At 42.7% G+C, this 26,730-nt stretch overlaps 1 protein-coding gene across 1 annotated transcript in view; it reads left to right on the top strand.

Annotated features, from left to right (window-relative positions):
• adgb (androglobin) overlaps positions 1 to 26,730 on the top strand; it is a 34,164-nt gene that overhangs the window by 188 nt on the left and 7,246 nt on the right. The window contains exons 2-29 of the mRNA XM_053445891.1: positions 165 to 330; positions 428 to 514; positions 1,614 to 1,685; positions 1,916 to 2,092; positions 4,849 to 4,988; positions 6,417 to 6,497; positions 7,990 to 8,159; positions 9,758 to 9,834; positions 10,577 to 10,751; positions 11,158 to 11,251; positions 11,620 to 11,761; positions 14,610 to 14,655; positions 15,546 to 15,657; positions 15,850 to 15,913; positions 16,055 to 16,162; positions 16,795 to 16,903; positions 17,149 to 17,287; positions 18,590 to 18,704; positions 19,315 to 19,482; positions 19,786 to 19,924; positions 20,396 to 20,530; positions 22,301 to 22,394; positions 23,093 to 23,227; positions 23,454 to 23,598; positions 23,813 to 24,000; positions 24,292 to 24,458; positions 24,691 to 24,806; positions 26,192 to 26,303. Coding sequence (XP_053301866.1) covers positions 165 to 330; positions 428 to 514; positions 1,614 to 1,685; positions 1,916 to 2,092; positions 4,849 to 4,988; positions 6,417 to 6,497; positions 7,990 to 8,159; positions 9,758 to 9,834; positions 10,577 to 10,751; positions 11,158 to 11,251; positions 11,620 to 11,761; positions 14,610 to 14,655; positions 15,546 to 15,657; positions 15,850 to 15,913; positions 16,055 to 16,162; positions 16,795 to 16,903; positions 17,149 to 17,287; positions 18,590 to 18,704; positions 19,315 to 19,482; positions 19,786 to 19,924; positions 20,396 to 20,530; positions 22,301 to 22,394; positions 23,093 to 23,227; positions 23,454 to 23,598; positions 23,813 to 24,000; positions 24,292 to 24,458; positions 24,691 to 24,806; positions 26,192 to 26,303 — 3,473 coding nt within the window. The remainder of the gene's footprint in view (positions 1 to 164; positions 331 to 427; positions 515 to 1,613; positions 1,686 to 1,915; positions 2,093 to 4,848; positions 4,989 to 6,416; positions 6,498 to 7,989; positions 8,160 to 9,757; positions 9,835 to 10,576; positions 10,752 to 11,157; positions 11,252 to 11,619; positions 11,762 to 14,609; positions 14,656 to 15,545; positions 15,658 to 15,849; positions 15,914 to 16,054; positions 16,163 to 16,794; positions 16,904 to 17,148; positions 17,288 to 18,589; positions 18,705 to 19,314; positions 19,483 to 19,785; positions 19,925 to 20,395; positions 20,531 to 22,300; positions 22,395 to 23,092; positions 23,228 to 23,453; positions 23,599 to 23,812; positions 24,001 to 24,291; positions 24,459 to 24,690; positions 24,807 to 26,191; positions 26,304 to 26,730) is intronic.

Raw genomic sequence — 26,730 nt, 5'->3', positions numbered from 1 at the left:
AGACACTGAGTCTCTGCTAATCAGCTGCTAAATGATGACAGGAGCTCAGAGCACAGACAGTGAATTGTGTGTGTGTGTGTGTGTGTGTGTGTGTGTGTGTGTGTGTGTGTGTGTGTGTGTGTGTGTGTGTTGTGTCTGTGTGCGTGTGTGTGTGTTGGTTTCAGAGCCAGCTCCTTGGTCGACACCTCCTCAGAGAGCCTGGGGGGTGCGTGGAGGAGCAGGTTCCCCGTGTGGCCCGAGTGGAGCGATGCGGAAGTCAACAAGGAGAAGTGGGACTCCAGCAAAGGAGCCGAGGATGACAAGAAGAGCAAAGGGACAAGTTCCACTGCTGTAAATCAAAATATCACACAAGTCCACTTTCACTTCTCGTTCTTTGCTCATGTCTTTGTTGGTTTAGAATCACATCTGATCTGCTTTTTATCTGCAGCCCTTTTTTGAAGATCCCGAGGGAAAGATTCCTCCATCCCTGAAAGTGCACTGCTGGAAACGGCCCACAGAGTTTTTAGTGGACAAGGTAACCTTCACGCTTCGCTTAGAACATCTATGGTTTCTAATGGAACATGCAAAATGTCTGCCAATGCTGATTGGCAACACTGAGCCCCAGCGAGGTGACAGTTTAACAATAAACATGGTGCAGTTGTACTGTGTCTCCTGCAGTTAAAAACATTTTAGGATTTAAATGATTTCATGGCAGTTGACATGAGAGTCATGTCTTTAAACATATGTTTTTACCCCCCTGCACGTTTGTCTGTTCCTCTTTAACATGGCAAGACAGTTCATCTTTACAAGGAATGCATGGAGAATGAATTTATTGGTTCTGTAGCGCTCTAACATTACATGATGATCTTATTAGGACTCATTCAACCGCTAAGGCCCGACAGTCCCCAAATGAAAATTAAATTCAACCAAATTGCACTCACTCCTAAATATTGAAAAGCACACTACCTTGCATTGTTGAAAAAAGGGAAAAAGACATTTGGATTCGCCTCCTGATCTGGATCCACACCAAAATGAAAGGGGTCAGGGGTCATGTCCCACGCCTTGTAGTCATTTGTCCTAGTAGGATTAATAGACGCCACAATCTTGTATTGACTTGAAGAATAATCTGCTAATCAGAGAAATTCACAGGTTAATAAAGTAACTCATTTTATGGTAGCAACCTTGACATATCAACAAAATGCATTTCCCTGCCACATAGTGTGAAGTGTGGTTAAAAAGAAATCTGCTCTCTAGTCACCTCCAGTCAAATTGTAATTGCATCACTCCCCTTTGCTGTTAACCATCTCTCACTGCAGTATTTAGCAATTACTGGAAGCTTCCTGCTCTTTGAATTAGTCCTTGCCAGGTCACACGCTGCCTTTTCACTCAAGATGTGAAAAGCATTTTATTAATTTCATACAAGATGAACACGGGGCTAATCACAAAAGCCATCAGCTGTGCAGGAGCAGGCAGCAGCTCCTCTGTGATCCTTCCTCTAAAAACGACTTAATCGTTCTGTATTTCCAAACCCGGTGTTTCTATTTAAAAAGGTGACGTGTGACAGCAATATTTGTTTTTGATTCTGATATGTAAAAATGCTATAACACACTCTAAGGATGTGCTCTCTCTTTAAGACTCCCACCGTTGTTGAGAGTCAAAGGACGTTTGACCTCCTCTCCAACAATGATCATCTGATTTGCAGTGAGGTTAGTTTTCAACTTTTCTCCTTCTCTAATGAACATCTCACTAATTCAGATGTCAGACCGGGTGGCGTTTGACTGACAGAAATGAATTAGACCAGGGTGTTGTAGTTGCCCTATTGATCAAGTGAATGATAGATTAGATAATTGATGTTTCAGCCAATAGATTTAATGATCGGTGAGGAGTTATTAGACCGGTGATTACTTCTCTTTCCCTTCTCCTCTCCCTGGTCAAGCTGATGAGGTGGATCATCAGTGAAATCTGTATCGTTTGGACGCTGTGTGGCAACAAATCTAAAGAAGGGGAGCGTTGGAAACCTTGGGAGCACATCTACTCGCTGTGTAAGGTGGTGAAAGGTCATATGCCACTCTACAACATCTTTGGGAAATACTTGGTCAAGCTCTACTGGATGGTAAGACAGACACATGCATATAAAAGACATTTTCTTAATTCAACGTCTATATATTATTTCTATATTTTTCATTTAGTTATTCATAATGAAATTTGTGATTTAACTGGGCAATAACAAACTCAATTACATCCCTTTGTCCGGAGGGTTTGTTAATGACATCTTGGAATGAGGAATCATCCGCCCATGCACCGGATTGTTATTTTTGTCTCTAATAATGGTATTATTATCACCAGCTGTCAAAAATCGATATCAGTCGGGCTCGAGCAAACACCCGTTCACACATAGTCTGATGAGAAAATGGAAATAAATAGTCCCCAAAAAATCTTACACCCTTGCAGAGGAAGCTGCTGTGTCACAAAGCCTCTTTGTTAATCACACTTCTGTTCTGACTTGAGGCAACGGATCTCATGAAATTGCATTTGTATTGTGTGGCGGACCCCTCAGGATGCAGCTGATCACAGGGGAATGGCGTGCGGGGGGGGGAAGCTTTATCCAGTCAGAGCTCAAATCAATCAGTCTCACTGCTGTGCCCAATGTGGCCGGGCTTCATCCATTTCCTGATTAATAAATATGACTTAAAAGGAGTTAACAGCTTCACGGAGACTGTGGCTCGAGTTGGAAATTGATGTCCAGTCAGTCTATGAGAGCAGCGTCCACCCTGGGAGGGCTTCACACATCACAGAGACATTCATATCACTTATTAGTGTGTACACATTTCACAGATTTCTGGTTCTAAACAAAGGCCGTCTTTCCACGGAGATAAAGCTTGAAGTTGCTGGCCTGTGAGTTGCGGGATGTGTGTTGTTTGACACTCGGGGTAGAGGACACAACATCTTTGTGACAGTCTCAGGGGAACGTCTTCCCTGCGCCACAATGTGGGTCAGCAAGACAGTGAGAAAGACACAGCTAAAAATGGTGTTCTGTAACACTATGACTCTTGCCTTGACAAACAGGCATGACACGGTTGTAGGCAGCAGTTCCCGTGCCAACCAGAGCACACTAACAGATGGTTGTCGAGATGCCGTTCAGCACCCAGCCCCCCAACCCTCGTTCCCGTTTCCTCGTCTGCTCACAGGCTTCTCCTTCCCTCCCCGGCCAGTCTCATCCTTTGTGGTTCTTCACCTATCTTCCTTTTTTTTAACATTGCCTCCTTTACGCTGCTGTGAATATCCATCCCATCCTCATCTTGTCACCCCGTCTCTCCCACCCTGCATCTGTCTATCTGTCTCTGCATTCCTCCATTTCTTCCTTTCTCCTCCAACTTGCCCTTTCGCGCTCTGTTTTATCCCATCTGCGAACGCATCAAGCTCTTCCTCGGGGCGATGGTTTGACAAGAAAGTGGATGAGCAGGAAAGAAAGGGAGTGTGACGACCCGCGCTCGATAAAGGATTGCATTGCTTGTGCCAGTGCTCTCATGGATAATAGGCAGAGCACCTGTGAGCAGTCAGTCAGATTATCACCTGCTTTCGCTGCTTTTCCTCCCGTCAGTGTAAAACTCCACCAGACGGCCGGTGGACAAACCTCACCGCAGACACTAACAAGCTCTGACACCACACAAGATGCAAAGCTGCAAGCACAAGGAGGCTAATGCTTGGGGAAATATGGAATAGAAATACGAGCCATAGATCAGAGATTTTGTGGTTGTTACACAGCCTTTTGCGGAAAAATCCACCTGCAGAGCTTATTGTGATAATCTGAGTCACATGTGGGGGCTGGTAATTTGTTCCTCTTATTACCTTATTAAATGCAGTCTTCTTCCCATCACAACAAACTCTTACATGAAATTGCTATTTCTGTCCAAAACATTTAATTAATTTCCCTATTTATTGTAAATGGTTATTGAGTTACATTTGGCAGAGCGGACTCTGTTTCTCAGGGAGCTCACGTGGAATCTGAGCAGTGAGGAGAATTCTGCAGGGAGAAATAATTTCAAATATCATTTCAGTCCTGATTCGGAGAAGCCTGTTGAAATTAGATCCTAGTGGAATCAACGCTCCCTAAAGCTCAGCATACAAGGAGGAGTTTAGGGTGGTGGAAGGATCTGCCTCACCAGGCAGTGTGGCTATGAAGGCTTCCGCAGAATAAAAGTGAAACGAATTATAAGGACAGTTAGTACACTTGTATGAATGGGACTGGACGTTACCAGTCAACTGATGGCCAGACGACGGCTGGATGATAGAGAGTGTGGAAGAAACCACTGGGAGCTGATCAGCTGATACAAGTGTTACTCCACTGCTCTGCTTTGACTAAATGCTTCATTCTTGCCTTAGAGGCTTGGTTTTCGCAAGTGAGAATGTACAGCAGCTTTAATTTTTAATCTATGAATGCACGTAGTACAAAGCTGAATTGCATTTATTTCACGATATTACAAAAATGGTGACAGATAATCCTTTTTAAGATGAATATGATTTTGGGTGGATTTCAGGGTGTCAACATGGACAATTTGGAAACACAACTATCAATAAGTGGCATGCAAGGGAATATCAAAAACAATAGAGGTTGCCTCTTTGTTTTATTTAAGGGACATATGGCATCAATTACTTCTATGGTATCATCTCTCAGTAAATCTATGCACTGTTTTGGTTCCCTGTGGACAGAGCCATGTGTCTCAAATAAACATATTTCCAAAGATGCCGAGCTTCTACATCAAATACTGTAGAAATCAATAATGACTATTTTAAAGAGATAAACTAACATATATTTGACCCATACCAATTGTTTTAGCGCATCACCCTGTCCTCCCTCCTTACTTTCAGGGTAGTTGGAGGAAGATAGCAGTTGATGACTGCATGCCATTTGATGAAGAAAACCACCTCCTCCTCCCCGCCTCCACCTGTCAGGCAGAGCTGTGGCCGATGCTGTTGGCCAAGGCTCTCATTAAACTGGCCAACTCCAAGTCAGTTACTCTACATTCTAACTCAAACACTGTACGCATTTCATCACTGCCGCAAATAGTTGGTACACAGTTGCTGTAGTCTTAAAGTAAGAGGGTTTAAGAGCACGCTCAACCTAAATCCAAGTAAAGTAGTATACCCGGTTGTCCAGCTTCAAATTCCTGGTTGTAATACAAAGATTTTTCGGACCTTTCTCGATCAAGTACATTAATGTATTCAAAATCGCAGTGGAACATTTTTCAATGCTGAAATGTTTGTAAATGGCATTTAATCTTTATAATTAATGGAGAAAGTAGTATTGGATGTGGAAATTCTTTTTTTTATTGACATAAGACAAACCTACATTTGTGGAAGCAAAGTCAATAAATGAAATCCAAGTTCACAGTCTTACACATGAACCCCCCCCCCCCCCCCCCGCCCCCCCCATGGGGCGTTTTGCTGACTTGGCCAAACTTTCGACTCACCTAGTCTCTGCCTTGGGCCGTGTTGAATTTGGTGACCGACAGCCAGTGTGCACGTCTTTGATGGGGCAACATGGCGTGTGTAAAGGTGGCTGTTCCAGTGTCCGTGGAAATGCGAAGCATAAATGTTTCATTCGGTACAGGAAACAAAGGAGCCTCTCACCTGATGAATCATTAATGAGCCTTTGTGAAAGTAACTTGTACTGAACTCGGAACCAAACTTTGTCCAGGTGTCTGCTGGGGCTCATCAGAGAAGAACAAGTGGTTTTTTTTTTTCAATAAGGCCAAATTCAGGGGCACCTAGTCGTTGGTTCAAAGCAGCTTTTTTTGTAGTGGTCATGGACTTTGACATTACTGATAAAGTTTTATTGATTTCACTTCCTCGGGTGTCATGAGTGGGGATCGAACAGGTTGACCACAGGATCCCATGAGGACCAATTAGAGCAGCTGCAGCCAGATGGTTGAAAACTGAAAATTGGATGTGAATGATACACACTTACACTCTTCAAAACCAGTTATAAAGATAACTGAGATCCCCCCCCCCGCCCCCCCAAAAAAATATAAGATTTGTTCAACTGCTGCGCTGTTCATTTAGTATTTTTTGGGCTTGTCCACACCATGATGACAATTACTAGTTTGAGAGTCCGTTAAACAATTCCATTGATTCTGTATCTTTGACTTTTCAGGATATAATGTGATCACAATTTGTTTTAAATTACACATTTCAGAGTCCATTCCCTTCATCGTTCCCCAAACATGATGTTAATAAAGAGAGAAAACACACAATCCTTCACGATTGTTGACGCTACGCATATTATCGATACACCATGTTAAAACTATGTCCTCAAAAGTTCAAAATGAAGCTGTTTCCTTGCTGCTATGGGTGGATTGAATTGAGTGTCTAGTTTGTTGGATTTCTCTTTTCCTTTTTTTGTTGTTGTAATCATTTTGTCATGCTTCTGTTTACAGTGTAGTGTCAGAAGGAGAGATGGGCGAGTTCACCTTCGTCAACGCCCTCACCGGCTGGATCCCCGAAATCAGGCCTTTACAGTAAGATCCTCTCCATCTTGTTCATCTTATGTTATTTGTCCTAGAAATTATACAAATGTATCCCTCTTCATTGTTTTTTTTATAGGGTGTTCACCTTTTTTCCTTTGGCTTTTATTATCTCCTGAGTGGGTGTTATAGTTTATCACAATGCTGTTGCACTAAAATGACTCTCAATCTGACTTGATAAAATTTTTGTTACCTTACTCTGTAGCAAAATCCTACTGTCTACAGCAGTATGGGAAATGACTAAAATAGAAACAAGGAGATATGTAATAAAGGGGGAGGAGAGACCCTGAGAGGTGGAGAATCTCAGCTTGTCAGTGATGGAACTTTAATGGGGCAACGGTGTTTTGCAGTGGAAACGCTGAATGTTATTCTCTGTAGCTCAGCAGGTTAGCTGCTGTTAGTGAGTCGCCGGGGGAATCTCTCCACACGTACAGGCATTCAGCATGACTGTGTTTGTGTGACACATGGGTATGCAGTACTACGTGCACACAACCCACGAACACACCCATGCAGATGGTTTTATTTACATCATCTAATACTGTAACACGCAATAAACTATTCTAGCTCTGCTTTCTGCTCATGATTTGGTTTGTAAATTTATATTTGTTGTATTATTGTCATCGTTATTGGAAGCCGGAAATCAGGGGATGTTTAAAATTCCGGCTGACACACAGCAGCTATTATTGTAATGCAGAAAAACAGTCAGCATTGTGCTGTAATAGGAGTTTATACCGTTCACAAGTCCTGACTTAACAAAATGCAAGACCTAATTTTTGAGGTTGTGTAATTTTGGAGATCAACCCACCCTTGGATGCTCCCTCGACAAAAAAGGGAAGTACATTGTGTAATTCGGATTTTTAACCGGTGGGCAGCAGAAAATAGCTGCCAGTGATGGGCTCTGCAGACTCTAACCACAGAGGGACTTGCACGTGTCCTCACAAGACTTGTCCGACTAAAATCTGTAAATTGTTCCTTTTGAAATGAAAGCTCAAGTGATGTCCTTCAAGTAGGGTTACACAACTCCCCACCTAGATTATCATATTTAAAGATGATTCTCTCTGTGTCGCTGCCCATATCTAGCAAAATAAGGAGATAAGGAGGCAACTGACACAAACCGTTTTTACTTCACTGGTTTCATTTCTGTGGGATGTGTTGGAGAAGATTGTACCGTGTGCTTTATTGGCAAGAGAGGGAGAAAAGCTGCTGTAAATGTTGCAGCAGATTGTATTGGAAATGAAGAGACATTTCAGGAACAGGGAAAATCACTGCAATGGGATTGAGACAGACTGCAGAAACAGTGCTCTTCATCCAATACAAGAGCTGTCGTGGTGTTACAAGTGCTGTGTGCTAAACAATAGACACGGTAGCTTGTGTCTGTTCACTAACAAAACATCCACATAAAGATGCTGTGACTTGCAATTTCACAAATCTTTGTGGAATTTAATAACTGCAACCTGCAATCATATTCTCTTTAACCTCCTCTCAGATCTTTGTACCTTGGAAAAACCTGGGATTTCTTACTGGATACCATTCCTGTATTTTCACACCCGATTGAGAGTTTGCCAGAAGAGACGAAGGCTCAGACTTCAGAGTCAGTTTCAGGGAAATGTTCCAGCATGTCCAGAACCAGGAGGCAGATTTCAGATCGAGAAAACGGTAATGGTCCAGATTTGTCACAGTCAGTCACCCACACACACAGGCACAGCTGGATTTACATGCACCTGCAAACATGCGTCTCAATTATACACTCTTCTTCCGCATGTAATTGAGTGAGTCAATCAAATCAATCATCCATTAAATCCTGATCATCTCAACGCACCGAATACTTGTATTGCTTAGTTTATCAATTCATCATTTATACATAAACATTCACATATATTCTGTACAAAGGGGTGAGTATATTTTGTGTGTATCTGTAGCCTACTATCTTTTTGTATATATGTATGCGGATGTACAGTGTACATTCTCTGCATTCCTCCCTCTGCATCCATAATTCAAATAGTATAGAGCGTGACAATGAATATTTAATTGTTCCACTGAAACTCGCATTGATCAATGATTGCATTTTGTTCCAGCAGTAATATCCCTTAAACCACTGCAACATTCAAAGTATTGCTGTGGTGATTTACTTCAGCACAGGCCTTAGGTCTCCATCACGCCACTTCGTAAAAAATTGCTAAATTTCTGAGCTGTGCCGTCGTTCAGACAGCGCTCTGCTGCCTCTTTCCTGTCATTTCAAGCATCACTTCCTGTTTTCCCAAGCTCATGTATTATGAAGCGCAGGAAGGGTTAATGCGTGTATGGTGGACTATAAATAAACCAGCAGAGGGAGCAGTGGCAGGGTGAATTATTTGGTGTTCCCGCAGGGCAGAAGAGCCTCCTGAGGTAAGTGTGGTTATCCGATGGAGGCAGGATTGAGGCAGGGAGGTAGATGCTTTTTTTAAAGTGGCAAAATTAGAATTAGTTGAAATACAGATTTGAATTAACATCATCGTGCTTATCATACATGGCAAAGTACAGAATGTATTTAAGTTAGTTCAAAGAGAGGCAAATTGTTGTCTTTTTGACTAATACATTTATATTTTATTGGAAAATACATGCTTCTCTCATACCCCCATCTGCTCTTTCTGACAGTCTCTCACATGTTTACAGTAAATAAGCATGCACAAAGTAGTAGTATGTCACAAAGCATTTATCTTTTAGTAAAATTCTTACACACCATACCTTCAAAGACAAATCACTACACACTTTCTCTTCCACCATTACCATGCTCACTGTTGCATTCTATTGAAATGCATATATGAAAATGCATAAATCAAAACGCAGTGTGAAAACCTCTTCTCTGTTCAATTCTTAATGTGTAGCCTTTATATTAGTATGGCAGTGCTCGCATCTCTCTGCACCGCGGCCCTTCAAATTGATTTTCCGTGTCTCCTGGCCCATGTGTTCCTCATGCCACATACTCTATGATGCACTATAGGGGGCAGGGCCATCCATAGATAACCTAGATATTCTCTTGTTGCCTCATTCATACCTGAAAAGGCCAGTAGTGCTTTCAAATCTTAAGGGATTCACTTGAAATTGATTAGACTCTTGCTGTTGAATCAGAGTGTCTCTAAAATCCAATATCAGTCATACCTCTGTGTAGCTGTGTGTCTGCGCAGTTTGCATTTTCTAACAGGGTTTACCTATCTGTGCTTTTGTTAGTAGCATTAACTGATAATATAAATGTTTTCTTTTTGTTGGTTTCTCAGGTCCCCCTGATGTTGTGCTGTGTGTCAGCCAATATGCTTTTCAGCCACATAACGACCCCCTTCGGTTTGGACAAATGGTTCGTCTTCTCACTCTTCCTCCGATCTGGAACACCACAATCCTCATTCACTACCCTGTTTTGTGACACATCTGCATCCATGAAAATTACAGTTTGGTTTTAGATATAGATTTGGAAGCAGTACACATTATCCACATTATTATGCAAATGCTGCGTAGTATTGCATAAGCATTTCAAAGAGAGGAAAACATCAACTCTGAGTCTCATTGAGCTGAGCTATGAAAATGGAACAATTATAATCATTTTTGTGTTAACCTGTATGTCCTCAAATATATAAAAACACAAACCAATGTTTAAGTTATTCAGTTTTATTGAAATAACTATGATTTCATCATTGAAGTCCTAAAAAACAACCTCAGACACCTCTGTTATTTAGCACAGCAATGTAAAAATACACTGAAGACCCATGAGGGCGGTGGGTGGTGGGGTTGAAACATAACAGCGCTTGTGATCTGGGGGCATGTTGTGTTCTATTTGGATGGTTTCCCTCAACAGGCTTCCCTTGTTTCATTATTTACACCCATGCTAAACCTAATTGGTGGACAGTTTCCAGGATTTTCCTCTGTTGGTGGTGTTAAATGACCTCAGAACTGATTTTGGATCAGATCTGGGCTGATTCACCGGTAGAATTGGTTACAAGTGAATCTAAGTGTAGGGGGAGCAGCTTTAAATTGCCCTTTTTCAACATTGAGATCTGCATGTGCATTTATCTCTGTGTATTTGTGTCTTTCCGGCATCGCAGGCTAATTCCGCGGAGGTCCTGCGTCAGTACAATCTCTGCTTGCTGTACAGCCACATCGCCCTGTTGACCAGAACCCGTTCGTGCCAGCTGGAGGTGCCACCCAAGCCCCTATCTGTACCGCAATGGAAACTTGTCCGCCCGCACAAGGAGTATAACATCACAGCTGAACCACGGAGTGAGTGAGAGAGGAACTTCAAAACTGTTTGGAGAAAAATAGGTGTTGAAGGGGAAACCAGGAGGAGGATGCAGGGGAGGAAATCAAACAAATAGAAAAGCACAAATTATGTGATGGAGTGTAGGTGAATTTCATAAATAAACATGACTAGAAAGGAAGGTGAGAGTAAATGCAGGAGATTTCGTACTCTACAGTTAAGAGGGCATCCAGGAGCACATGGGAGATGGAAAATGGGAGGAGGATAGGTATATTTCTGTATCGTAAATAGCTGCTGGTTCCTGCATATCTGACATCAGCTGATCTCTTGGAGTGAAAAACAGAAAAAGCAGTAAAAAGAGCTGGAGTGTGAAAAAGCAGCGCTGGCAGGATGCATGAGGATTTATTTTTTACATTTCTCTTTTCGCAGAGCCTCCTGTGTCCAAGCCAGTGCAGTTCATTGAGGTTGCCACTCCTTTTCTCTCCCACGGCTTGAAGAGCAGCGTTGGCCCGATCCCAGAACCGTACGTACACCGAGATGATCTAGAACTGAGGAATTAAACTGCTTTCTGTTCTACTACACATTGAGCCATTAGGCAACCTGTGCTCTGACCCCACCTGTGGAGGAATGATAGCCAGAAAACGGCTTTTCTACCTTCATCTGGGCTATGACACGCATCACAGCTCACAGCTTTGTTATGGCAGAAATGGTGTTCTGGTGTCATTTAGCGTCTAGCATTCGGCACATATGACTCATTTGTAAATGATATAGTGTATTGCTGCTATATATGTTTCCATGAGATGAGGTGCCTGTATGGCATGATGATGATGACACGGTATGATGCATGTACTGTATGTGCACACGGCATGAATCTGAGTCTTTGTGTGTCAGAGAGGCTGCTCAGAGGATGCGTTCCCATGGATCCCCTCTGGCGTGCATTGCTGAGAGAGAGGAGACTGACTGCCGAGACAGCCCTGAGCCTGATGTTGCTGAACACACCCCAAGCCCACCAAGCAACGATGAAAACATAACGGTACAAATAATCCCTGTCTGCTGGACAATAATTAATCTATTCCTCTACCATGTGTTACAGAGAATTATGTCGTTTAACATAGGACCTTAATTCATTTAGTTTACCCCAAGCCATTTCCATAGCGCCACCATTTCCCCCCAAAATATGATAGTAGAAGCTGTCTGCAAAATTGTATTGCCGCCTCTTGTTATTTTCAGGCTTAATATATGTTCATACGCCCCTCTGTCTACCCTGCAAGTGTGCAGTTGAAAGCACATCACAGTAGCTCTGTGTGTCACTGAAAACAAGGCTGCCATCCCCCAGTCTCAAAGTCACTTTTGTTGTCTCCCAGCCAGGCCACCGCTGACCAGGGGCACATCTGCACTAAAGAGAGAGCCAGTGACGGCAGGGAGATGAGATGGGGTGGGGTGGGGTGCTGGGGATCAGAGCAGCAGTGGATAGACACAGAGACGAGGATAGAAACAAAGACAGAGGAATAAAGCGGGGGTGGGGGGTTGGGGGGGCTGGTCAACTGTACTGAATAAGAAAGGAGGGGGGGGCTAAAAAATGGAAAGAAAGTGACGGGTGAGATGAAAGCGGAGCAAGAAACTGAGAGATGGGAAAATGGGAATCTCTGGTGTGTGGTGGCGGTGAACGGGGCGCGTGGGGGTTTCATACAGGGAGAGGTCGTGTACTGCACTGATGAAAAAAGGAGTGCAATTAGATGGTGAGCCATCAGTGTCTGCATCTCCTGGGGGGTTCATTATTACACTTCACTCCCAGCATATAGAGGGAAAAAATTGAGTTCATATTAATCGCCCTCTTTTGTAACTGTGACCAGTTATAGAGCGGTTAGGCTAGGGCGGTATGGCCAAGCTAATTTGAATTTGCCGCTTGTTGTGTGTGCACGTGCACTCGTGTGGATCGGTTTGTGTATGTGGGCCACATCTAAACCGCACATGTGTTACCACTCCGCGAGCACGTGGTGCGTCACTAGCCGAGAGGACTATACATCAAGTGAGTCTTTGCTGTCTTGACCCCCCCCCGCCCTCCGTTTCTGTCAGTGCTAGACAACAGACTCAACCTCTGTGCCTCGCTCAGAGAAATGAGAAAGGTGGCGTCACATGATCTCGCTTATACCCTCAGTGGTCAACTCACTCAACTATAATGTGGGTTAAAGCACTGGATCCTGCAGTAAGAGTGAGGTTTGAACCTTTGATATGCTGGGAATGTGGTTAATCACTAAAGCCCCTCAAATGGTTCACTTATGCCACAAAAACGCATTCATCGAGTTTAGTTGGTTCTTGTGGCTGTCAACTTTGGATGCACACATATATTTTTAGAGTACACTTTATGTGAAAATGTGAAATATGGATAGTGAAAAGACTTAACTCTGGCTGTGTAGAAAAGCCCCTGCTTTAATTCAATAATTTCTGGACCCAAGTGCTGAGGAACACACAAAGGCTGGTAGTTACACTGAAAATGTTTTTAATTAAAGTGGCTTGTATGCAGACAGGAGAAAATAACTCCAAACTGTGGTAATCCAACAAGCTGGGATATAAAATATAAAAGTGAAAACTTGTGAACAATGAAGTAAACTAAACAGTCAAACTGATTAGTGAAGGAAATGCAGAGTTTGAATACTCTAGCGAGGGGAAGACAAAGTTAAAGAGGAGTCACAAAAAAAATGACGGAATGTAAAGCACAACAATCCAAGACTCACATGGAAAGTAAGGCCAAAAATTAAACAGGAAATTGAGGCATAGAGTTCAGGCATAAATTCACTCGAGGGGCAGATTGTTGATGGCCCCATTAAAAAGTGGAATTAATGAAATGTGGTCTCTCAACCCATGACTGTGATTTGATGCGAGGAAAAAAAAAAAATTCCTCCTCTGAAAGCAGAAGCTTAAAATCTCTGGAGTCTTGTGTGTAAGAGCGATCTGTCTGTGTCTTCCCACTGTGTAGCAGGTAAAACGAGCAATGGAATAGAATAGCACGATGTGGGCGGACGTGACAAACCATGCCTTGGAGCTTAGTGCAAAGTTTTCTGCACTCTGGTGAACACACACAGACGCGTACGTATTGTGTTGCACAAAAGTGTCTATACTTGTGGTGAGGAGGTCAAGTGTGCCTCCCAATCACAGTGCCTCTTCCCGTCTGGGTCTCTGGGTACTTAGTCAAATAAGTGGTGACTCACACTTACACACAAACACACAAACAGACACACACACACACACAGACTCAATCTGACTCATCTGAGAGTCTTGGCAGGGGCTACTTTGAAGTAACACGGCACCAAGCCATGGTTTTAATTCAGAGCTGAGTAAACTCGTCAGGATTTTTCCTCGAGGGAGCATTGTTAGATAAACGTAAAACTTCTAGGAAGGGCCCAAAGAAAGTTCAGCTTGTTGATGCAGGTTCTCCAGAATCCAGCTTCGTTACGAAAGCAGCAGTAACCCAGACCACATCGCATCCAGCCTTACTCTGACAGAACTATATGGCATTTGAGGGATTTGATAATGAGCTCTATTTCTGTATTGTCTCAGGCAGACAAGCATGGAATCAGAGCTGTTGAATAATTCCCCCTCTAAGAGAAATAACATGCGAAGGATCATAATAACTCCTCATCTGTCACTGGCGGTGGAAGTTATCAGAGCTGGTGATCCCTGATCGTGGATTTAGTAGAGGAGGAGCAGCCCCTGTCACATTAACCCGTGTCTCGTGTCCTGTGGTGTTCGGCAAAGAATGGCGCGACACCACAGCTGGTGTGGAATCACTCGAGGGTGGAGGGATATCTCTGGCAGTGTTGTTCAGTAACTCACTTTTTATTCCTCTCTCTCTCTCTCTCTCTCTCTCTCTGTCCCTCTAGGTTATTGCAGAGGACAGGGAGAAGGGCGACGGTGACATCTCTACTGGTAAAAGCTGTTCCTCTGCAAAGCTGGGCCCATCATTCATGTTTAAAGCGATCTGTACCATATCTTTACACAAGATCGCCTTAGCCCAGGTCAAATATTTGCCTAACCGGAATTGGCGTCCGCTCATTGAATGTAGGGAAGTACTGAAGGATCGGTGGACTTGCAAAGCATCTGTGCAGGGTCGTCCAACTAATTTGATTTGGAGAATTTGCCTCTCTCCTCCACTCCCTCCATCTCCGTCTCTCTCCATGAGTCCATCGGTTGGCCAAGACGCTTTGAAGAAGATGGGACTGAAATCATGCGTTATGACAACCGGCCAATTCCCTGCCTTCTCCCTGCCCCCGTTTAGTTGCTTAGTAACACCTGCAGTTTGAGCGAGCAGACCTCCATTGCTCAGCAGCAGAGACGCTGGCCTTCACTGCCTCAGCTTTCTGATCAGACTCTCACTTTGAGTCGAGCTCGGGGGCAGAGCAAATGTGTGTGTGTGTGTATGTGTGTGTCTGTGTGTTTTGGGTGGAGTGTGTGTCTGTGTGCATATGTCTATGCGTCTGCTCTGCATGCATCGAGATGGGTGGGAGTCGCTGAGTGGGAGTATGGATGTGCATGTGCGCTTACACTATGCCATTATGTGGGAGTGTGGCCAATTCTACTCACTGTGTTTAAGATAACGATTTGAGTCTAGGATAACTTGCTATGAGTCACAAGAGGAAAGGCATTTTGTAACACACAGCTTTCTGAGGTGGAGGATTTCAAAATCAATGTTCCTGTTGAAAAGCACCAGTTGATTCGCATTCTTCTCAGCGTGATACGGACATGATTGAGTTGCTGCAGATTTGTATTAGCAGTACTGAATAATTTGAAATACCTATTTATTTTTAATCTGACTCCAGAGGAACCCATAACTGGAACCGAGGAGCCTGTAGCTGAAGAAGTCTTAGTTCCTGTCCTCCCCCTCTTACAGAAGTTCTGGATGGACCTTGATGACTTTGCTGAATGCTTTCAGTGAGAGACACACACAGACACAAATCTACACCTACACACTGAAAACATGCTGTGTCAATAGATAAAGCAACACAGTAGTCCTGAAAATAGATTGGCTGAGGTGCCTAAAAACATAATGTTGTCAATATTAATAATAGCTTTTATTGCCTAAGCGAAAAAATAACCTGCATTAATTTGTGGTTTTTCTTCCAGGAATATGTTTGTGTTCCATAAACCTCACCTGTACGCTCACCACGTCCACAAATCTCATTTTAAGGTACAGCACGTGTCACAAACTAACCCAGGGATTCATTTCTTCCTGTGCTGATACTCTCTTAGCTCTCCATTCATTGAAAGTGCTTTGCCACAATCTTGTTTGCATTTGACATGTTGCCGTAAACTTACCTCTTGTCTACAGAGCAACGTCGTGCCCAAAAGTGCAACAGGTAGCAGCTGCTCGGTATCGTCATCACAGTCTCTCACCTCCGGATCCTCCTTTGTGATTTCTGATTTTACAAGCCCAGAAGTACGAACATGCAAACACACAAAAACACACACAGGCGTTCTGCACATATTACATAATTTGCTATGTGGGATTCAGGCTTACCTTGTTTCGTGGCGAATCTTTAGAACTTCAAGTGTTTTTGTCGAACTACTACAGTATGTCCAAGGTCAAGAATGAGCCTTCATGATATCCTGTTTTGGCATAAAGTATACGGACCTAATAATTTAGTGGAAGCAGCTACTGTCATCTCAAATTGAAAGTGTCCATCTGTATGTGTTAGTACTGATTCTGGACATGTTTAGTCACGCTACCTTTTCTCTTGTCTCTCTTTGTCTGCACCTACAGCATCTTTGTACCCTGACTTGTCTTTATCATTCTTCCTCATTGGCCAAAGAAAAAAAAATTCTGCTAAATTTTTCAAACTTAGCGTCTTCTATGTAGGCCTCTCCTCAAATAATTCTTTAACTCACTTGGCTCCTTTCTATCTCTTCCCCTTCTTTCCCTTACTTTGTAATTTCCTCCAGATTCCCTTTTGCTGATACTAAGTCACCTTTTATCCATCATCCCTCCCTCTCGTGTCTCTCTCCCCCTTCTCTCCCTCTCTCTCCTTATCTCTATATATATGTGTGTGTTTGTGTGTGTTTCCAACCTAGTGTCCAGAGGTGCGAGGCACTCACTACCTGTGTGTGGACAGCATGCAACCTTCCCAGATCCTCATAACCTTCTCAGTTCTGCTTCTCTGGGGACTTACAGCTGAGGAGAGTAAGGATTTATTTACACTTGCACACACACACATGGACGCACAGAGATAGAGATACTGTAATACAAAAGGATGGTCTGATAGTCCATAAAGAGCTTCAATCAAGTCTTCAACAGAGAGTCTTTTCTCTCAAATCAATATTCATAAAACCAGTACAACTAATTAACATGATCTACTGTGTTTGACACATTTGATTAAAGTATGTGCTCAATTACACATTTTTACTTCCCTCTGCAACACTGCTTAGAAAAGGAAATATCAGCAACGTGTAGAGCTGGAGTTCTCATCGCCCAGCCACACTCCTGGAAGAGTGCACAGTCTCAGCTGCCTGTTCTCACCATCAAAACCACCTCGTCCAAGGCAGCCGTGCTTGACTTACCCCCAGGGTAGGACTCCATTGATTCTTTACTCCTCCATTCCAAATCTGTGGTTTAGATTTTGACCTATGCGTGACAAACCCTTTTATATATTATACTTGCACAATTACATTTTAAAGTAATTTTGCATCCTTATATACAAATGCAGTACTAATAAATACTCAATATCTTATCTCATTAATATATCCAAACAACATGTTATCCTTTCTCAAATTGCCACACTCAAAAATACACCTCAGCCCCCTTGAGAACTTCCTATGAAAGAAATTAATGTAAAAGCATTTCACTGCTGCTGTGGACTTTGCAGCTGTGCAGAGATCTAGTTAAGGCCCATGAAGTTAAAGTTAGCAGCGGCGATCTGCCTCCCTCAGATGCTCTAAAAAGCAGTAAAACGCATCTGTCCTAGTCTCTATTAATGGGTGCTACTTGGCCTAGAAGCGGAGGGCCTAGATTCTGGGGTCAGGTGCAGGTATGCAGCAGTGCAATTACCACTGAGCCATAATCACACACATAGCACTCTACTTATCGTGCCCATATGCCCCATAGAACACTCAGAGAGATAATGGCTAATATGTCCATGCTGTTGGGGAGCAGTCATTTTGTAAACACCTCAACACTTCATGTGCCTTTGTTAGCCCATCTCTAATGCACTGTCATGTGATGTGTTATTTTGCCTCCGCTATAATGCCCCTTCCTTCTCTATTTTTCTGTCCTTCCTTTATTCTCCCTTTTCTTCCTGTACTCTTCACCCTTTTCTCTCCCTCATCCCTTTCCCCCCCTGGATGCCGTCCTTTTCTTCTTCAGTTGCTCTGCTTCAGTGCTCATCCATCTAGTTAGACTAGCGATGGCTGAATTATGTAAAGCTAATGGGGGCCGAGCAAGTGGGGGTTCCACTCTCTCATGTCCGTCCAGGCCTTGTGAACTGGGCTTGGCACTTGGCGTGGAGGACATTAGGCTGCAGTTCCTCTGACTGTTTGACCCGCTCACCATTCCGTGACACAAAATACCATTATTTAGACTAGAAAGGGATTAGATTCGTTGGCATGTATTTTCGATCTGAGTGCACTGTGGTGGTGGGTAAAGGGAGGCCTTCATCTCATCACTAATTTCTTGTATTTCTAACAGCGTAACACTTAAACTACTGGTTAAAATGCCTTTGACAAAGAATTACAACTAGACTTTGAGTTTCTTTAGAGGACAACACACACAGAGAAGGTTGAAAACAGTTTCTTGAGTAATGAATGTGCAGTGAACCTAAATCAAGTGTGTCCTTGTTTTTAAAATGCTCCGCTTACTCTCTGTCCCTTGTAGGCGGCATGTGTTGTCCTTCCACATTAAGGCAGCACTGGGCTACAATGTCCACCTGTGCAGCAATACACCGTTCATCTTTGGGGATGAAGAAACCGTGATGTCACATCTTACCAAGGTGACCAGACCCGGTAGTCTTCAGTTGACAGAGATAGTGATTCAATTAGAGCTTAACGACAAGAGGCAGTTTTTGTTTATATATTATCAAACTCTGTACAATTCTGTGGATTGCAATTTTCGGCTTAATAGTTCACCACAGTTAAAAGAAACATTCCATAATTTATATCTTGTTTATTTCTGTCTAAGCTCTCAAACCTATTAAAATGTATATTTTGCTGTCTTAATCTGGGTTCAATCAAGGAATTTGCATTTATTTGTATTTAGTAGATATACAGATGTGTATTCATAGATATGAAAAGAAACACTACATTGTGAAAGATACAGAACAAAAGAAACAAAACCAGAGAGACTTACTTTTGTCCCAGTATTTGTTTTCCTGAATGTATAATAGAACAATAGATGTTCTTTCAGGTTCAAATGTGTATTTATGTGGGTGCTTTTATCATCCAGCACATTTTGCAGGCTCTCACCAGCGTAATTCAATGAAATATTCTGTTGTTGTGGGCCTGCTGCTTCGCTCTTCCATTTCATTTGCATCCCATTTCATTTGCAGCAGTAAATAAAGATACAAAATAGATGCTTCACCACTGCCTTCCATCCTTAAACAGGAAAGTGCTCGTTTCACCGCGCTGGATACGTCCCTCCTGCGAGCCCTGGGCAGAGTGGTGACGTCCTTCGGTAACAGGCACAAGCGGTCGGATCCAGGAAGAGCCCTACAGGAGACTCATCAGCCGCCAAACCTCAACACCCGCCTGGAAAAAGTGGAGCACCTAAAGGTAGCTTGCTAATGGTGACTCATAGTAGCACTTTCGATTTGGAGAATACCTCACACTACTTTATATCTTGGTAATTGATTGATGTCTACAACCATATAAAAAAAATGTTGGGTATTTTAGGTCTAGACACAAAAATCCCATTGAAATACATCAACAAAGTGTGTGTGTGTGTGTGTGTGTGTGTGTGTGTGTGTGTGTGTGTGTGTGTGTGTGTGTGTGTGTGTGTGTGTGTGTGTGTGTGTGTGTGTGTGTGTGTGTGTGTGTGTGTGTGTGTGTGTGTGTGTGTGTGTGTGTTTGTTTCAGGTGTTTAACTCTGCAGTTTACCACATGCTGTGTAAGGCTCTGGGCAGGAAGCTGGTTGCAGAGGAGCGGTTTGCTGTTATGGGCCTCACCGCTGACCCTTACCTCTTTAACCATGGCTGCATAGAGGACTCCCCTGAATGTAGGTGCCATTTATGTGTTGAGGAATATTAAGATGTTGCCTATTTCGGTTCATTTGTGAGTTTATTTCGAAACCATGTAATTTGTCACAGCAGGTTTTGCAAGTTGTGCCAATGTTTACATAAATATGCAACTGCTCTTATCATTCCCCACTTACAATGAATGTAGCTGCTTAATGCATCAGGTCACCCAGGGGCATGTAATTCCTATTTATTGTGTGTTGAAATAAGTGAATCGACCGAAAGGGACCTTTTTATTTTTATTTTTGCGCAGACTTCTCTTGACTTCTGTTATTATTTCAAGTTTTTCAGACTTGTATATAAAAACCCTTGTGTTCTTAAGTTTTTGATATTACCTGTAAGTTGAAATGATCTTAACACTTTTAAATATTATTATCTAAAACTTGGCTTTCGTTGCATGCTATTTCACAGTTGTCCTAATTGTGTTTTACCGATGTTACATTGCCGTTAAGTAGATGCAGAGTCAGAGCCTCCAGAAAACTGGAGAGACAGTCAGCCCTCGATCACGGAGGTCGAAGCAGCCACTGTACTGCAAGCCCGATTCAGAGGAAACTTGACTCGAGAAGTCCTCAAAGCCACAAAGCCTGGTAAACACACTAGTAGAAAATATTTCTATTTAACTATATGATCAGATTTCAATCTTATATTTCATCTGTGATCTCATTTGATGTTGTTTTCTTCTTTAATGCATTGTCTGATGTGTGGTTGTCACATCTGCAGCAGGTTAAATGAGCTAATTTAGAGTAGAAATACAATAACAATGTCTGTGTTTTATATGAAGATAATTATTAGTATTATCTACACACACACAAACACACACACACAAAACACCTTCTGCTTCTTACATTCACTGTTTGATTTAGCCTGTTGGCATTTATTGAGCCTCTGAGCAGAGGCACAAATATGTATTGATGAGACTGCCACTCTTACTAATACACCCTGACAGATGAGGGGTGGCCACAGAGGGGATACACACATGTAGGAAACGCTCGCACACACGCACTTAAACACGCACACAACAGTCCTGCAACAACAGCCATATCTCTCAATAATGACAGCACGTGAAAGATAAGGGAGAATAAATACAGGAACAGCAGCTTTTTCTCTCAGTTTTTTTATCCATCTTACTTTGGAATCATGTTTTCTTTTTGATTCTTGTACTTACACCTTGCACCGTTGTTTGTTGAATCCAGTGGAGACACTGGACGTCACACATTGCCCAGACATTGTCTATTTTTTGCCGGGGCTTGAAGCAATGTACGCCTTCTCCAGGCACAACAGATGACACTGACGCCCTCTGAATAACTCGCACATATTGAGCATTTGCATAAAACGGTGCTGATCTATAGCATGTATATCGGCTTTTGCCTTATTTTTCATGGCCAAAAAATGTGATTCAAAGATACCAGATATCCCCAATATCTACATCATTACAGAGCCTGTCCGCTTCTGTCGCTTGTTATGCAACATTAGTAGGAGTGCACACACGCAGAGGAGAAATAGCTTGACTTCCATGAAACAGACCTGTTATAGTTTAGTTCTCTAAAAAAATGTTCATTCACTTGTCAGAGCACTTTGTACTTTCAGAGTGCAGCTTAGGGAAACGGCAAAAACACCAATCGTGTTTTAAAAAACTCTTTCAGCCTGCACTTTTAGAAAAGCTTTTTATTTAGAGGAAACTAAAAACTAAACTTATTAACTCCGAAAGTCAAATTCGCTGTTTAACCAGCATCTCGATTTATCTTTCTTCCGCCTCACTATTCTAGTCTTATTGTTCTTCTTACCTTATTTTATTTGTACCTCTCTCCCTTTCTATCTCTTGCCTCCTTTAAGTTGCCCTCTTGTCGTCATAAAGATGATAGGAGATCTCATCTCTCTAACGGTAGCCTTGGCCATTCCAATGGCTGTGTCAATTTTGGAAAGTGGCCATTTGAAAGGAGAAAGCTGAGGGAGAGGAGGGAGGGCGTTTCAGGGGGAGGATATGAGGACACCTATGCCACATGTCGGATGTGAAAACATTTATCTTTCAGCTGTCCCTTCAGAGCGTTCCTCTCAGTTACATGCAAACACACATGCATACCCATTAACACATCGTACGGACATCATCTATCAAAGCCTCATTCCTGTCACAGCGGTAACATGTCTTCTGGAATAAGTCTGAATAATCCCTTTTCTCCTCTCGCTGAATTAGACAAAAATGCATTTTGCTCGTCAGTTAAAAAGTGAATTTCAAACCTGCCTTGAACAAATCTGAATCCATCCAGGTGTAAATTACTTCCCTGAATTTTTTGTCTTTAATTGTTTGTGTGTGTGTGTGTGTGTGTGTGTGTGTGCGTGTGTGTGCTCGTGTTATTCAGGCACGAAAGAGAACCTCATTGTTGCAAAGATCCTTTCAGGCATGTGGACGAAGGTTAAGACGAATGAAGAAGAAAATGCGGTATTTCTGCTACGGTACGTGAAACATAAATATGGTAAAAAAAAGGCATGATTGGAATGACTCTGATGATTAATATGTTGATTTTGGATGTTTATACCATGCACCTTGTTATGGCACGTTATGGTTCAGACGCCTCATTTTCTGAGAGAATATCCTTCAGAATCCTGCGCCAGTCCTTCGTCGTATGGCATCAGTTTAGCCTCCCTGTTGCACCACATGCCCAGAATCTGCTCTCTCTCCTGGTTGTGGCGGCCTGTGGCGGCCAGGCAGGGAGCATTTTCCACATTGTGTTCCATCTTTTCCCAGTGGTACCATCTGCTGTTTATCCTCTCCTCGTTCCAATCGGCTAGCAGCGTCTGCTGAATGACCTGCTGCCTGGGGAAGTGCTGTATGTGTGTGCACGAGCATTCCGAGCATAGTTAATGTCTGCGTGGAGGGTAGGGCGGGGGTTTGTTGGGTGTTGTGAGCCTGACAGAAACTGACAGAAACATCCACTTCAGCCAAAGTTCATGCTGCGATGTGAAGTGCATACTACATAGTCTCCGTCAATGTCGTCTTTTTTTTCTTCTTTTAACTGGATTTCATTCATAATGAGCCACATCCGAGTTATGTTTCTCCTAAATGTTTGTGTAAATTATAGCAGAGATTGTGTCTTGGTCCTCTCCTAAAATATGTGTTTCTAAAAGTGCTGTCTCCTGTGTTTCCTGCACAGGGATATAATTGACCACCACTCTAAAGGGAACGCAATGCTCTACCCGTGTCAGGGGGATGAATGGACCAAAATCTCCTTCGATGATTATTCTGTGTCTCTTCACGACACGGCCAACTCCTGGATCCTGGCTTTCAGGTTGGAAAACGTTGTAACTTAAAGGTTGAGGTTTGTCAGTGAAACATCTGGATGAATCCAGGTATAAATGGCTGACGTCCACCTCCCACCAAAGGTCATAACGTTGCCTTTGAGCCATATGCTCGGCTCTCATATATGCAGATAAAGCTAATATCAGGAAAATGTCTGTTTGTATAACACAGAGTTCTAATAATGTTATTACATATCTTGTTTCTTTCATGTGAAGAGAGGTTTTCCTAATTCCTAAGGAGATGCTGCTGGTAACGAAGATTTACTCCCCGATCCCTAATTGTCTGCTGCACGTCATAGATAATGACACAGGAGAGGAGCTGGACAACAGACTAGCAACTCGTGTCTATCAACCCAACAAGGTCTGTGGATCCTATCAACACTTGCACTTTGGTTGCTTTCGTGTATTTGGCATATTTTCTTTGTACATTCTGCAAAACTGGGTAAACATATATTTATATTTAAGGAGGATTGTTTCCTGTCTCACTTAACCAATCACTGGGTTAAATTTCTCCACAATCCCTCTGTAATAGAAAATATTTTGCCTTCTTAATCCCTCTGTATCTGTCATTCCAGCTTGGCTACACCTTCGTAGCAGAGGCTGTCATACCTGAATTGCCCCCTGCTGGTCTCAATTGGAAGTTGCGCCTGATTAGCTCAAGGGAACCTCTCCCAAAACTGGTCCGGGAGGCTCCACTCAACAATTTCTCAGTGAAGGAAATCCAGGATTATTACATTCCCAATGATGACAACAAAATATGTCGGTAAGAGAAATATAAAATACATGGTTTGTTGAGAGTCCATATCCAATGTTCATCATAGGATTTATACTTTTCAATTTAAATTTCTTGGGCTGAATGAATGTCATTAAAAATATAAATTATTTACACTACAGTATATGAGATGAGATGTGTTATCATTTGACACAAGCTGTAACAAGCAAAGAAAACATATCTGACTAAATCCTTCAAGGAGCTGTGGAAACAGATCCATTTCCTCAGCTCAGAACCAATAAAGACTAATGGTGCCCACAGTCATTTGAGATTTTTCCATAGTTACCTTGTGCAGGTGAAAGAAGACGTCCAGGGAACAGTTCAGATTCAGACTTCCTCGCCAGACGTATTTATACATCTGGCGATACTGGACCAGGAGAAGGAGGTGGCCAGCAAAACAGGGAAAGGCCAAGTGGTCATTCCTGTCGTCTGGTTCCTGCTCGACAAAGGTGAGCAGTCATTTGTCAGTCTGCTTCTGATCTGCATGTTGGGAAATGTATAGACTCTATTTTAATGTGAGAATCTTCATAATTCAACATTCTGCTTAATACTTACACCAACATCAATATAGTTGAGTTGCACTGAAAACTTTACCACTTTGATAAATGTGGTTGAACTGACTTTTCCGTTTAGCATATGGCCTCTTAGTTTATCATCTACCTCTCTCTCTCTCTGTTACAGATAAGATGGACCAGGAGCAGAGGAGAAGCCCCGTCCAGGACGAGGGAGTCAAAGGTCCCCAACAAAAAGCTGAGAAAGTGGACTCCTTGTCTCACCAGCCTCCCACAGAGACTATGGTATCACTGAAAACTGTCTGTGTGCTATCCGCTGTTGTTAGTCAAACACTTCACCGATCTCACTCTCGCACACACACACACATCGCACTTTCTCTCCTGTCACCCACTTTCTTTCTCCCTGTGTTCATATCAATTTTTCACTCCAAGATACACATAACGCCTTTTTTTTTTTGCAGGAATGCGCGTGCACACACTCACACACGAAGAACTTACTCACACCCACACACAGCTTCTCACACAAGACAAAATTTGCAAGAGGAGAGCAGCGTAGACCGGAGGGGTGGTTCTGTTGTCACTGTCTACACTTGTCAGGGAGCAGGGATTTGTGCATGATTTATGAGTCACTCTATTGTCTGAAGGTCCTATATCTAACAGACCTGTTGTCATTTGTTTGTGTATTGCCAAAGTATATAGCAGGCACTATCATCATTGAAAGAAACTCCCCACACACTGGCTGCATTGTTCACTTATGTAAAAACAGACTTGGTTTTAGTTTTTTTTTGTCACTGATACAAGTGGAGAAAAAGCATCTATTTTAAAAGTCCTTCAGCAACTGCTCTCACCTTATGAATAACCACAATTGACCTCATGATACCTTGGTGAATTGAGCCTTTTCTGACATGAAAGGAAGATGAATCTCTCCTATGAAGTGACACACCAATGTAGTGGCATCAATAGTGATGAGAAGGATCATGTCAGATCTCACAGATCAGCGGCAGGCCACAATAAACGGCTATCGATCAGGACTAGAAACATTGATCAAGACGTAGAGCGAAGGGGCAGTGATTAAAGCTCTGTTCTGCACCACAGGGACACACAGCAGACATATTGATGCACACTAATGATGGATTGAAGTCTCCTATAGTGTATACATAATACATTATAACACAAACTACATTGATTAAAAATAATGTATTAGGCTGTATTGCAGTTATGAACTATACACAGTATATAGTACATATAAAAACTAGAATTGGCTGTTTTTTATAGCATGCGTCTCTCTGCATTAGTTTGAGTCTCACCTTGGACTGCGGTCTGAGTTCTGTCCTCTTTGCTCAGTGTGATGGATGTAGGAGTTACCGCTCCTGATATAATCTTGGCTAACAAGCCCACTGCCTCCTCTCCCTTTGTGCCAAGCATGTGCTTCTGTCAACGAGGGCAGAGAACAGCAAACACAAAATGTGATGTTCTTCTTTAAGATCCCTGTGTCTCTCTCTGAATCATCAGCAGTTTGCAGCTGTATGTTCACAAATAGCACTCGTCACATGTCGGCTTTCAGCTCAACGTGCCGTATTCCACGTTCCTCACGCTCCCTGTGTCTATGTTGTGTTTGAAAGTGTAATGAAGAAGTTTGTCCGTTGACTTTGCTCGTCTGTTTTTCGCAGGATCGTACGTATGTGGTGCAGGCAGAGGTGCTTCATAAGAGCTGGGATTTGGATGAAGCTCAGTTGGATTTTGTCCATCACCTCAAAGAATTGCATAAGATTGAGATGAGAGGTACATACTCAAGACAAATGCTACACCATCACAATCAATCTTGATCTGAACATCAAAACTAAGTCTAAACATGCACCATGTTTGGTTGAGACATCTCCATATATTTGCTGTTTTTATCTTTTTTTATCATTGCTTTCAGAAGTTTCCAGCTTTTCAGCCCTAGGTTATGAATGAATTGTCTAATATGCCCTTCGTGTTTATTTTGTTTTACTCTGCTTATTTATGTTTTAAGTGTGAAATGTGGTGGATACTCAGTAGGCAGTGTCAGAGGCCAAGGCTGACGCCGTTTCTTTCCTTTGCTTCCGCCAGCCAGGGGTCTGTAATCACAGGCCTAATGAAAGCCAAATGAATACAACTGCTTTCACAGATCAGAGTGGGAGATCTTGTGCCGATTGGTTGTTTGGCTGAGGCGCTAATCCTGTCCTCT

Source organism: Pleuronectes platessa, chromosome 17, assembly GCF_947347685.1.
Source record: "Pleuronectes platessa chromosome 17, fPlePla1.1, whole genome shotgun sequence".
NCBI lineage: Eukaryota > Metazoa > Chordata > Actinopteri > Pleuronectiformes > Pleuronectidae > Pleuronectes > Pleuronectes platessa.
This window is presented reverse-complemented; position numbering and strand designations above follow the sequence as displayed.